The 14,522-nt window shown below is 35.1% G+C and overlaps 2 protein-coding genes across 5 annotated transcripts in view; both read right to left on the bottom strand.

Moving 5' to 3' along the window:
• The window catches only part of LOC132552185 (heparan sulfate glucosamine 3-O-sulfotransferase 1-like), a 131,019-nt gene that overhangs the window by 9,370 nt on the left and 107,127 nt on the right, over positions 1-14,522 (bottom strand). The window lies entirely within an intron of this gene.
• LOC132552178 (heparan sulfate glucosamine 3-O-sulfotransferase 5-like) overlaps positions 6,249-14,522 on the bottom strand; it is a 78,546-nt gene continuing 70,272 nt past the window's right edge. For all 4 annotated transcript variants that reach the window (XM_060216324.1, XM_060216323.1, XM_060216325.1 and 1 more), the window contains exon 2: positions 6,249-12,885. In XM_060216324.1, coding sequence (XP_060072307.1) covers positions 11,742-12,866 — 1,125 coding nt within the window. In that variant the 5' untranslated portion in view covers positions 12,867-12,885 and the 3' untranslated portion in view covers positions 6,249-11,741. The remainder of the gene's footprint in view (positions 12,886-14,522) is intronic.

The following is a 14,522-nucleotide window of genomic DNA, read 5'->3' as shown; positions in this document are numbered from 1 at the left end:
CTTCACACTAACAAGGAATTCAGTTCATCATAATTCTTCACACTAACAAGGAATTCAGATTATCATAATTCTTCACACTAACAAGGAATTCAGATTATCATAATTCTTCACACTAACAAGGAATTCAGATTATCATCTTCACACTAATTCTTCACACACTAACAAGGAATTCATCATAATTCTTCACACTAACAAGAATTCAGATTATCATAATTCTTCACACTAACAAAGAATTCAGATTATCATAATTCTTCACACTAACAAGGAATTCAGTTATCATAATTCTTCACACTAACAAGGAATTCAGTTATCATAATTCTTCACACTAACAAAGAATTCAGTTTCATCATAATTCTTCACACTAACAAGGAATTCAGTTTATTAATTCTTCATCATTCAATTCTTTCACACTAACAAGGAATTCAGATTAGATTATCATAATTCTTCACACTAACAAGGAATTTCTTCACACTAACAAGGAATTCAGTTATCATAATTCTTCACACTAACAAAGAATTCAGATTATCATAATTCTTCACACTAACAAGGAATTCAGTTTATCATAATTCTTCACACTAACAAGGAATTCAGATTATCATAATTCTTCACACTAACAAGGAATTCAGTTTATCATAATTCTTCACACTAACAAGGAATTCAGTTCATCATAATTCTTCACACTAACAAGGAATTCTGTTTATCATAATTCTTCACACTAACAAGGAATTCAGTTCATCATAATTCTTCACACTAACAAGGAATTCAGTTTATCATAATTCTTCACACTAACAAGGAATTCAGTTATCATAATTCTTCACACTAACAAGGAATTCAGATTATCATAATTCTTCACACTAACAAGGAATTCAGTTATCATAATTCTTCACACTAACAAGGAATTCAGTTTATCATAATTCTTCACACTAACAAGGAATTCAGTTCATCATAATTCTTCACACTAACAAGGAATTCAGTTCATCATAATTCTTCACACTAACAAGGAATTCAGTTTATCATAATTCTTCACACTAACAAGGAATTCAGTTTATCATAATTCTTCACACTAACAAGGAATTCAGTTCACACTAACAAGGAATTCAGTTTTCATCATAATTCTTCACACTAACAAGGAATTCAGTTCTTCATCATAATTCTTCACACTAACAAGGAATTCAGTTTATCATAATTCTTCACACTAACAAGGAATTCAGATTATCATAATTCTTCACACTAACAAGGAATTCTGTTTATCATAATTCTTCACACTAACAAGGAATTCTGTTTATCATAATTCTTCACACTAACAAGGAATTCAGATTATCATAATTCTTCACACTAACAAGGAATTCTGTTTATCATAATTCTTCACACTAACAAGGAATTCTGTTTATCATAATTCTTCACACTAACAAGGAATTCAGTTTATCATAATTCTTCACACTAACAAGGAATTCTGTTTATCATAATTCTTCACACTAACAAGGAATTCACTTCATCATTATGCTTTATACTAACAAGAAATTTGTTTGTGCTGACTGATTTTAACAACTGCTGACAGAGTCATGTTAGTTATCATGGGATGGGCTTATTACAGGACATGGAATTCTTGTCAGATAAATAAGACAATGACCATCATCATTCATGACACCAGTTGTACAGATAAGATTAAAACTCTTAACTCTAGTTTGGAGTGTTAATAAAAATGAACATTAATTTCAATGAGTTTATAAGATTTAAAGATCTTAACACCGGGTTTAAAATTCTAAATTGTTACAGAAAGAAAAAAAAAATCAGAAAGCTAACAAACATTACATTTTTTTTAAAAACAGTATAATAGCTGGTTTCTATCAGAAAAATACCAATACACAAAAGTTTGATGGCTTCTCCAGCAAGACGTCTTACAACGGCAGCAAGCCTGTTGATATGTTACCATGACAGCTGAAATGACATGTTTGAAAACTGTATAATGGACCACACAGATATTCTTATTCTCCTCTATCTTTCATTGTTATTCAGAGTGTTACTTGGTGGCAACACATGCTGGTATTGTTCTTAGGAAACAAAGACAAGTCTAGAATAAATTGTCGGAGAAATTTTCACATAATAAACAATCTGTATGTTGCGTGGAAGATTCCTATCACTGCCAGACCCATTTATGCTAATCTCCAATTTATTTACATTTTAATTTGAATTTTCTCTCCAGCAACATTGTCTGATGCATTTTGTGTTTAATCTGTGGTTCATCAGGTTTATATCGACATCACCTGCTTCAAAACCAATACAGAATAAAGAATACAGAATAAAGAATATAGAATAAAGAATACTGTAACACTGATGTAGATACATGACCACTTCAATATGTATCAATTTATTCCAAGTAGATTTAAGTAGACTCAATAGACAGATTTACACTAGAGGTAAGACTGTTAAGTCAGTAGACAGATTTACACTAGAGTTGAGACTGTTAAGTCAGTAGACAGATTTACACTAGAGGTGAGACTGTTGAGTCAGTAGACAGATTTACACTAGAGGTGAGATGGTAAAGTCAGTAGACAGATTTACACTAGAGGTGAGATGGTAAAGTCAGTAGACAGATTTACACTAGAGGTGAGATGGTAAAGTCAGTAGACAGATTTACACTAGAGGTGAGACTGTTAAGTCAGTAGACAGATTTACACTAGAGGTGAGACTGTTAAGTCAGTAGACAGATTTACACTAGAGGTGAGATGGTAAAGTCAGTAGACAGATTTACACTAGAGGTGAGATGGTAAAGTCAGTAGACAGATTTACACTAGAGGTGAGATGGTAAAGTCAGTAGACAGATTTACACTAGAGGTGAGACTGTTGAGTCAGTAGACAGATTTACACTAGAGGTGAGACTGTTAAGTCAGTAGACAGATTTACACTAGAGGTGAAACTGTTAAGTCAGTAGACAGATTTACACTAGAGGTGAGACTGTTGAGTCAGTAGACAGATTTACACTAGAGGTGAGACTGTTGTGTCAGTAGACAGATTTACACTAGAGGTGAGACTGTTGTGTCAGTAGACAGATTTACACTAGAGGTGAGATGGTAAAGTCAGTAGACAGATTTACACTAGAGGTGAGACTGTTGTGTCAGTAGACAGATTTACACTAGAGGTGAGATGGTAAAGTCAGTAGACAGATTTACACTAGAGGTGAGACTGTTGAGTCAGTAGACAGATTTACACTAGAGGTGAGACTGTTGAGTCAGTAGACAGATTTACACTAGAGGTGAGACTGTTGAGTCAGTAGACAGATTTACACTAGAGGTGAGATGGTAAAGTCAGTAGACAGATTTACACTAGAGGTGAGATGGTAAAGTTAGTAGACAGATTTACACTAGAGGTGAGACTGTTAAGCCAGTAGACAGATTTGCACTAGAGGTGAGACTGTTGTGTCAGTAGACAGATTTACACTAGAGGTGAGACTGTTGAGTCAGTAGACAGATTTACACTAGAGGTGAGATGGTAAAGTCAGTAGACAGATTTACACTAGAGGTGAGATGGTAAAGTCAGTAGACAGATTTACACTAGAGGTGAGATGGTAAAGTCAGTAGACAGATTTACACTAGAGGTGAGACTGTTAAGCCAGTAGACAGATTTACACTAGAGGTGAGACTGTTAAGCCAGTAGACAGATTTACACTAGAGGTGAGACTGTTGTGTCAGTAGACAGATTTACACTAGAGGTGAAACTGTTAAGTCAGTAGACAGATTTACACTAGAGGTGAGACTGTTGTGTCAGTAGACAGATTTACACTAGAGGTGAGATGGTAAAGTCAGTAGACAGATTTACACTAGAGGTGAGATGGTAAAGTCAGTAGACAGATTTACACTAGAGGTGAGATGGTAAAGTCAGTGGACAGATTTACACTAGAGGTGAGACTGTTGTGTCAGTAGACAGATTTACACTAGAGGTGAGACTGTTGTGTCAGTAGACAGATTTACACTAGAGGTGAGACTGTTAAGTCAGTAGACAGATTTACACTAGAGGTGAGACTGTTAAGTCAGTAGACAGATTTACACTAGAGGTGAGACTGTTGAGTCAGTAGACAGATTTACACTAGAGGTGAGACTGTTGTGTCAGTAGACAGATTTACACTAGAGGTGAGATGGTAAAGTCAGTAGACAGATTTACACTAGAGGTGAGATGGTAAAGTCAGTAGACAGATTTACACTAGAGGTGAGATGGTAAAGTCAGTGGACAGATTTACACTAGAGGTGAGACTGTTGTGTCAGTAGACAGATTTACACTAGAGGTGAGACTGTTGAGTCAGTAGACAGATTTACACTAGAGGTGAGACTGTTGAGTCAGTAGACAGATTTACACTAGAGGTGAGACTGTTAAGTCAGTAGACAGATTTACACTAGAGGTGAGATGGTAAAGTCAGTGGACAGATTTACACTAGAGGTGAGACTGTTGAGTCAGTAGACAGATTTACACTAGAGGTGAGACTGTTAAGTCAGTAGACAGATTTACACTAGAGGTGAGACTGTTGTGTCAGTAGACAGATTTACACTAGAGGTGAGACTGTTGAGTCAGTAGACAGATTTACACTAGAGGTGAGATGGTAAAGTCAGTAGACAGATTTACACTAGAGGTGAGATGGTAAAGTCAGTAGACAGATTTACACTAGAGGTGAGACTGTTGAGTCAGTAGACAGATTTACACTAGAGGTGAGACTGTTGAGTCAGTAGACAGATTTACACTAGAGGTGAGACTGTTGAGTCAGTAGACAGATTTACACTAGAGGTGAGACTGTTGAGTCAGTAGACAGATTTACACTAGAGGTGAGACTGTTTACACCAGATGTTGGGGATTGGTCTGTACGTTAGGTCAGAAGACAGATTTACACCAGATGTTGGGGAATGGTCTGTATGTTAGGTCAGAAGACAGATTTACACTAAATGTTTGGTATTAGACTGTATGTTAAGTCAAATGACAGTTTTACACCAGATGTTGGGGAATGGTCTGTATGGTAAAACAGGAGACAGATTTACACTAAATGTTTGGTATTAGACTGTATGTTAAGTCAGATGACAGATTTACACCAGATGTTGGGGAATGGTCTGTATGTTTGGTCAGAAGACAGATTTACACTAAATGTTGTGTATTGGACTGTATGTTAAGTCAGATGACAGATTTACACCAGATGTTGAAATCAGAATATCTGTGAACTTTTGAGTAACCCTAGATTAGCGTGTACTTGTTTGTAGAACTCCAGCAAGCTTCCAAGGCGTAATGGATATAAAGTTGTCCCCATAGTGTCTGACAAGTGCCGTTAATCTACCAGGCAAGGACTTTCGTTGTGTCACCGCTGCGACCATAGAAGTATTGAAAGTATTGGATACAGAAAGGGCAAAGATCTCAACTAAAGCCAGCCTTATAAAACACTGGCTTTTAGGATGGGTCCACTTTCCTGTCTCTTCCCTTTTAAGTCAAAAGTACATCTCAACCAAACAGTTTCATCCAAAATACTCCTCTTGTTTACTGTGTATTTGATTTCTTAACCGTTTTTCATATTCAAACTTCACTTGATTTTTCAGGGATATAATATATTTTTTGAGAAAACAATAAAGTTGAAATGTGATTTTTCCTGTACTTAAATGGATATTATTACTGTGTTTCATATATGAAACAAATGATCCTGATGGATGTCACTTCTTCCCTTTGCGATCAGAAAAAACAACAAAAATGCTAAATGTTGTTCTAAAGTCTGTTATGTAAAATATTACCTGCTTTCAAAACTTATCATATTCTATTCCCTAACTGTCCTGTACTACCTTGTAGAAGGCCTGTCTCGACGGCAAATCAATTTGGCCATTTCCTTTATGAATATTCGTATCAATTTCATCCTATAAATAAATATGACACTTGCCTTAAAATGCTTTTGATATTTCAAATTATTGAACTTAAAACTTAACCTCAATTTTACTAAGCACTGACCGATGATCACTTTCACAAAACCTTCTATAAACAATATTCACTAAAGCTGAATCATAAATACTGGTAGCTGCTCAGAAAACGTTTTTATTTTTACCTTGTGTTAATGAAGTAACTGTGTTTCACCATTTTATTATTTATGATAATTTGTACATCAGGTAATTGATATATAAACTATGTCACTTAAAATGGGTGTGACAATTGTTGAACTTGTTATGTAAATATAGGAGTCCTGTGTATTTTCACTACACAGAGTCATTCAATGATAACACATCCCAGATATGCTGATTTCAGTAATTTATTGCAGTTGAATGACATCCGCATGATGGACGTTGTATATTTCGTATACATGTAACAATGAACAAGTTCAATAGGAGACAGCTTCATACATACACAGCACTTACATATATATCTCAGCAGTACAATCTAGCACTTCAAACTCTCAGAACGCTCACAAACCCTTGTTCATACTTCTGTGATAGAACTGGGATAGAATCAACATACATTTACAATTAGCAAGATATGTTCTTTATTCAGGACAATAACAATCAATCTAAAGCCACATAAAAACTGGACACTGACTGGACAATCAGTGATCTCTTAACGTTCTGGTATTTTTTCTGTAGGAATTCATTACAGCATGAACATTCAGTATAAAAAATCAAGTTTTCAATAAAACTTCGCCTGGATATTCAGAAATGAAAGGAAGGAATTTTTTCATTCTAATTGTCGGCACATTTCATTAAATGGGTAGGGCAACACTCTTTTTGCTATGGTACATTATACATAAACATTATCCTGTTTAATGAGATTTCAGACTCTAAAACGAACCTGATTACTTCAATGCCAATACAGAGAATCTCTAAGCGACTATTTAATGAAGACATACAGCTGATACAGGAAGAGAACAGTCATCAGTGCCAAAAAAATTGTACAAATTTCAATGATAGATTCTGTTAAACTGTTTTAAAAATACGGAAATGGAGAAAAAACAAATAAAGGAATTACAAAAAGGAAATTGTTGTTGAAGTTTGTAGTGATAAGGATGTTATGTACCACCGAAAGATAAATTTGTTCTGTGTCACATTCGTCATCATGATAACGATAATTTGACGTACATGCGGTATCTAACGCCAGGGGTGTGTCCCATCAGCTGTCATTCTTAGCAATGGCATTAACAGTCAATAATTGATAGCGAAAACATTGCAAAAAAGTTAATTCATATATCACTAATTATGCAGGATCTATCAAGAACGCTGGAGTCTATTGATAACTGATAACCAACAGATTCATCCTGCCAAAAATACATCAGTAATAATTTATCTTTCCAAATCATTTTTGATTTTGGAGACGAAACTGACGAGTAAGAATTTGACTGATCTGTGAGACCCTATGTTAAGTGTGTCACTAGATAGCAATCAAGGTTAAAACAATTTGAGCATGTCCTGATATGAAAACACATGGTATCTATGTATTAATCTAGATGGCAATAACTGCTGTAGTAATGCATCGATATACATATGTCCCCTCAGGTGAAATCAACAGACAGAAAGCTCATAAATCTCGAAACAAAATCTTAACGTCAGTGCATGTTTGAATACTTTTTATCTCCCTGTCCAACCTTTGACGTTCTTCAATATTTATTCTAAGGTACACTTTTATGTAAGTCAGATGTGAAGTCTAATAGAAACGTTATAGAAATTATCAATGTTAAAATACACATCTTCTTAAAAACCCTGAAAAAGTACACACACCCAGCCTACTCTCAGCATATCACAAGTAAACTACCCCTTTGAAATAAACCCAGCAAAAGTAAGACGTGATACACAAACGTTTTTTTTACAAGAACCATTGCATTGTGATGACTTTTCAAAACAACAGACTGAAAAACCTGATGCTCCTGTCGAAACAAAACACCAGAAAAGATCATTATGTGGAACGACCAACAAATGTTTAAAACAGATTCGGTTGTTAGGGCGTAAAGTCAACATGGTCAGAAATTGGGAATCTGGTGTGGTAGACATTCCCAATTTTTTCTAACATCAATACTACATTCATGTGTATAATAACAAAACTCATCTACTCAACTGTTTGTGAAAAGATATATGTATACAGTCTTAGAAAAAAAATCTCTGAACGGTGTTTATTTTGTTTTCGTTCTATTCTCTGTCTTCCTTCTTGTTTTAAGAGTTTGTTTCTATAAAAAAATTTACTTGGCTCAGTGTTTAAAAACTTTTTAAGAACATTTACAGTAGCTGATATAGTGTTATTGTTTGCCTTTTTCTGCAGCTGCTTGGAAACACTGAGCAATAAATGAGATTATCAGGTCGTGGCATATTATCTTTTACCAAAACCATGACATTAGTAGGTTTGTAATGAACGTTCTCTGTCAGATTTCTGACAAAGCGTGACCATACATCCAAGAAGTTGTGACATTTGATTTGGTTCCTAAATAACACGCAAGTTATGGGCGATGAATTGAGGGTCCAGGTTGGTGACAGTTAAGTGTGATGAAGAGAGAAGCACCAGGAGTAGTCTAGTTATCTTTAACAGACAATGACAAAGGAACATTCTCACTTTCACCATATTATTGACAAACCTGTATTGACATGATATATGGTACACCAATACCTGACTCGCAGATTGTCCTTCCTGCCTCTGTTACCAAATGACCTTAGCAGTTGTGAAGACATTCTCACCTGTCCAAATGTCTATCTAGATTTATTATTTTTCTTTTTTTTTTCTCATAGAATATAAAATAATAGTTACATACAATAAAACTAGACCTGGAAATGACTTTTAAAAAACCTGTCATACTTAGGTAATATGTATTGCAGTACTTCTACGCGGAGAAATAGAGGCCTGGGTGTTACTTCCTGAAAAAGTCAAATTGAGGTTATTTGAAAACAATTTTGTGATAAAGATGGAGGAACCGTAGTCAGTTTTGATAGATTTTTCCTGTAAACTTGCAGTGTCTGTTTATAATTTGATAGCCCATATAGCAATGACACAAGCTTTTAGTTCAAAGACATGAATCAAAACAGAAATACATTTTTCGTTTTTCACAAGATATCCATTTCTTAGCTCCACCAGAATCATTGGTGATCAATTTAACATTTCCTTTATTAGATGGCACCTATCCATTTCCTTGTGAAAGCACCTGCTAAAATCTGCTAATGTAATTACCACAACATAATAGTGATGGACAATGTTTGTAAAAACCTAACGAACTCTCTCTCCCGATGGACAATAATTAGTATTTCAACCATACACAGGTATTTTGTAATTCTTTTATCTGGCATGATTGTCTGTCTAACTTGTAAACAAGGAAATTCAATACGCTTGACAAATCCCTATTTGCCAGACAATTATAATGTATAGATAAGGGTTAACGCTGCAAAAATAATCTGACCCAAATAACAGCCAATAAGTTAATGGTATAAAAAATATCGCAGAAGCATAATGGGGTTATTCTATTAGATAATGGTTTCAGTAACAATAAACCCAGACAACATATCTTGTTGAACACATAGCAGATCATATCTCCCAGGCTGATTGATGCTTGGTTACACATCTAACACAGCCTCCGAATCCCTACAGTAGCAGAATTCAAACTCAGTGAGAATATATCTTGTGCATCAGTATGTTCCCTGACAACACAGATATATCTAAGAAGTATGTAATATATATCTCCGTGTGATCAAGATCATCAATCAATCAATGAATTACACGGAAATTTCAGATGAAATCAGGAGTTTGTATCTCAAAATAACAAACAACATGCAGTTACTTTCGAAAACAAAAAGTGCAACGGATGTTAAATTGAAAAAAAAATTTAGTTTTATATTCCTTTAAAAGAAATTTGCTTTCCGTTATAATGACATTCTAACTCTTGAAAAATGGAAAATTGTGTGTCAGACAAGTAACAAGAAGAAATATCATTGTTATAGAAGCACTTGTTTGTTTAACAGAGTCAGTTTTTCACAATCATACCGTTTGTTTTACTTATAAAAGCTATTCTAGAAAGGTACTGAAATGATCTGTGTGTGAGATATTAATTCCCTGGCCTGTTAAGACACCTAGATCTGAATTACTGTACACAGCTGCCGTTTCTTGTACAAATGGCTTGTATATTTCAACAACTGCCAAATAGTTGACAGCAAAATTTCTTTTCCATATAAAAACTCTAACACACACCTTGTAAGATGTTGAATGAACTATCACAGATTTGAGATTAATCAGTGGCAGAATGTTTCTTATCAAACCGTTACTTCACAACCTAATTCCCATTACTTAGAAAAACAGGATAAAATTTTCCATTTGTTATATGTCAAAGACAGAACAATTTCCGATAGCTACTGGGATTTGTTTCTTTCTAACTCTAAAGAAAATGATTTTTCAATTCATTTTCAAATGCACCTGACTTAATATTTCTATTATTGCCAAAAAGGGAATGTAAAATGAATCATTTCTTTAAGTGACAAAATTCTCTCTTGTTTTTCAGTTTTATTTTTGTGTGAGAGAAGTAATGTATCGCCACACATAGGTTTGTCACGAAACATTATGGATGATGACTGTCTATATATTTCAAGTGATTTTATTGTTTCGTAGGAAACTACCTTAAATGGTTTGGAAGGCAGTATTGAAAAAAGACGAAAAGAAATCCTACAACAGAACTAATTCATCGATCAGATCAGATACAGACATAGTTAATCAAATTCTACATTAGTAAAAACATAGAGTTGTTTGTTTCCTCGGAAAAAAGTTAGAAAGGTATAAAAAAAAATTATGACATTTGTGAAATATTAACCACAGAAAGAGTTAGACATACAGTGACCTTGAAGCATGTAGGACTTTTGTCAGATGATGCTTGTAGCACAATGCAATATACCACAGCTATAAACAGAACTTGAGGGACACCAGCTCAATATATTATAAAACACATGAAATTAGAGGGACCCAAGCTCTGGTTTTCGGACCAACATTATGAAGTGCCCAATAAAGTAAAATTGAATTTTTTTTTAGATGCAATATAATTTTACTTCTGTACCGTTATAATGAAGTAAATATGTAGTGTTTGTGATATCATATCGTCCTTCTACATGTCATCAGTGTCATACTAACAATACAAAGGAGAAACTGGTATTCAGCTGTTAGCTTTATCTCTATTAAACAGTACAACTTTTTAATCTCACGCTGCTTAAAACTAAAGTCAAGAAGCACAATTTATCCCGTATGAAGTCAATGCACATATGCGTCTTTGTTTTAATACCACAGAAGTATTTTAATTTTACAAATACATCTGGCAGAAATATCATATCATGGATACATGTTTTCCTTCATGTGATTTTTCTTGGATTGGTAGTTACACTGCCATGGTTAGCATCCCTACAGCTGACTGAGGTACAAACGAAAACCTCACATCTGTACACTGGTCTGTCACTAAATGTCTTTGAAGTGGTATCATATGATTATACAAGACTAGTATTTAGTAATTTTATATTGATTAAAGGTGATTATCATGCCAGACTGCATAACATTTCATCTATGTGAACAGTATATCACACTTGGCCCATTATCACACTGTCTCTATAAAACACACTACATACATACATTCTATCTCATCGTTATGATGAATTTATGAAAAATAATTTGTCTTGGGAATGAAAAATAAATAAGTTTTATGAAATTGAAATATTATTTAGGAAAAATTGGCACATTTTGAAGAGAATAGATATTTTTGAGCTGCCTTTTTTGAAGGTTTACAAACCTCTCCCTCACTTCCAGTTGAATGTCCTGTTAATCATTTGAAATAACAACTGATTGTGCGGCTTAAAGAAAGTACGTAATTTCTCCACAGCCACTGGGTCAGTGAAGGGGTGCCGCCTCCCCTTTGTAGCACCTAAACACTTTTCATGTCCTAATTTCATGCAATAAAATCCACGCGTTGAGTTATAATAAAAATGTTCTCGCGTGATCTTGTGCGGCAATCCAAGAAATTCCTCTACAAGAGAAATTTCCTCCCAAGGACGAACAATGAGGTTATCCCCATCCACTATGTGGAACTGGTCAGGGCGAAATACCTTCAGCCACCGCTCAAAGTGTTGGTGATAAATACTGATACGTACAGCCTTGTAGCGTGTATTTACCTCCCCAGTAGAAGGCTCAATAGCTAGGTTCTCCAGTTTGTCATGAACTTTCCCCTTAGCCTTTTTGTTGTAATACACTTGTGTGTAGTCAGATATCACTCGAACAGTTGGATTTCTAAGAAGTACAATAAGCTTGATTGAATTATTCATATTGGAGATTCTTTCTGGAACTTTTTCTGTGATGAAATAGCGTGGACTTTTCTCAATGGTGACTTGATCGGGGAAGGAGTAAGGCATTTGATTTCTGTACCAATCTATACCAAGATCATAGTTCATGTCATCATCAAAGTAGTGTACCTCATGATCGGCCGGCCTTATTTGTGGGTGAAGTCCCAAAAACTCCAGCATGGCTCGTGTGCCACATTTACGAACTCCAAATATAATAGAGTGAGGAAGTCTCTTTTCTGTTCCCGGGGGATGGAGCTTTTCTGTTCCCCATTCCTCCTCCTCGAGGAGTTTTCGAGCCCCAGCAACGGACAGCTCTTCATTTGAAGAGAGTCTACTTGCCCCCATTGACCTCCATACCACACTATTGCTATAGGCACTGAAGCACAACACGACACAAATCACACACATTAACATCCACAGTTGTCTGCCCCTGCCCTTCATTATGATGCATGCTGCATGAACCACACTGTTGACAAGACGAGACTTTGAGCACTCTCTTGAGGTCACATCAGCAGCAAAGATTTGGGGACAGTCCATGTAGATCCTGGAAGGTTGTAGTTCCATGGATGAGTATTTGGTTGACATACTGACTTAAAGCCGCCATCTGTAACACAGAACAAGAATGTTTAATAATTGGGTCACAGACCAACACCAAAAAAAAAAAATAAAACAATAATAAAATACATGATATATATGTCAGTGTGTGATGAGATATTTAAACAAACCAACAGCAATTGGACATAAATGTCATACCATTATACCATTACAACCACTAATTATACTATTAATGAATGGAGACTACAAACATTTTTGACAGAAATTAAACTGTAGTAGCTAATAATGGCTTAAGGATTACCTTAGTATTACTTTCTCCACTAAACAATGGGTTCTGTATGAAACAGATGTATAATGACCACTAAATCATCACATCGTCCTCCTCGTTAATGTCAGTCCCTATGTAAGGTCGCGACCTAGTCGTGACCTAGCTGTGACAGGGCAGGATCAGTACAGTACATAAAACTCTGCCCTATCACCATTACTCAATCATTAGAATTCATTTGTCGAGATTATACCAGTACGGCTCATCATATGCTAGTGACAAACCGACGACCTTTGACACCATTGAAACTTCTTCGCCGTTACATTCATACAAATTCAAAACTATTTATATTTAGGGAGATATATTTGTCTAGTTTCCATGGAGATATTTAAGGAGATATAGTAGACGTATAGTATCTTACCAGTATCTTATCAGGAAACACGTAACCAAATAGTACACAACAACCAGGATCTTCATGATGGATATGTAAACAACACATACATTCATAGTATACCACACACTTACGATAAACAGAACTATGCAGAGATTATCTTGTACAATATGATTACATCATCACGACAAGGAAATGACCTGCTGTATGTTCCACCCACACTTGTGCCTATAGATAGCCATGAGGAAACAAGTCCCTGAAGTCTCCATCATTTGTATGTTTAGATCTTATGACTTTTCCTATGTCAACACTTGAACACTCCTTCATGTAACTGTACATGTAGTTTGACATATCCTGTCCTTATCTAACAGCTATTTACGAGAGTGTTCAAAACTGAAAACTCCTTCCCCAAATATTGCCTGATCAAAGATTCAATGTTTTGGCAAATTACCTGCCAAAACACACAGATCACAAGTAGAGTCTATCGCACCATACTATCCAGATTTATTATACAGTATTTTAATGAAAGTTTCTATCTATAGAATCATGTAATCGTTCACATAATTTATTGGTGAAATAACTGTCGGTACGTCTTTTTTTCTTTTTCAAGATTATAAATCACATTTTATGGTTTCATCAAATTAAAACCGACAGTTCATTCAGATGACTAATATGTAATAAATATTAAGATTTCAAAAGAGTATAAGATATAAACCTAACCCTGCACTTCATTTTAGGAAATTGACAATTATGTGAACCTGAGGTCTACGTATATGGAGACAGGTGACCTACAGGCGTCTGTATCAACTTCTGATTGCAATCTTCGTAATAACAAAGCTGTATTTAATGTCGTGGCACCAGATTTTTATGAAGTAAAATCTTAATTGAGCTCCCGTTCCTGGTACCCTGACACAATTTAAAAGGGTACCTGTCAGCAGGCATTAGTTATCCCTTACACAAACTCATTAGTCTCTGCCAGGTAACTTGATAATTCATGTATTGGCTTAATAACTATAGAAAAGATTATGTG

This window comes from Ylistrum balloti, unplaced genomic scaffold (genome assembly GCF_031769215.1).
Source record: "Ylistrum balloti isolate Yb309-2 unplaced genomic scaffold, AGI_CSIRO_Ybal_v1 Utg370240, whole genome shotgun sequence".
NCBI classification, from domain to species: Eukaryota; Metazoa; Mollusca; class Bivalvia; order Pectinida; family Pectinidae; genus Ylistrum; species Ylistrum balloti.
This window is presented reverse-complemented; position numbering and strand designations above follow the sequence as displayed.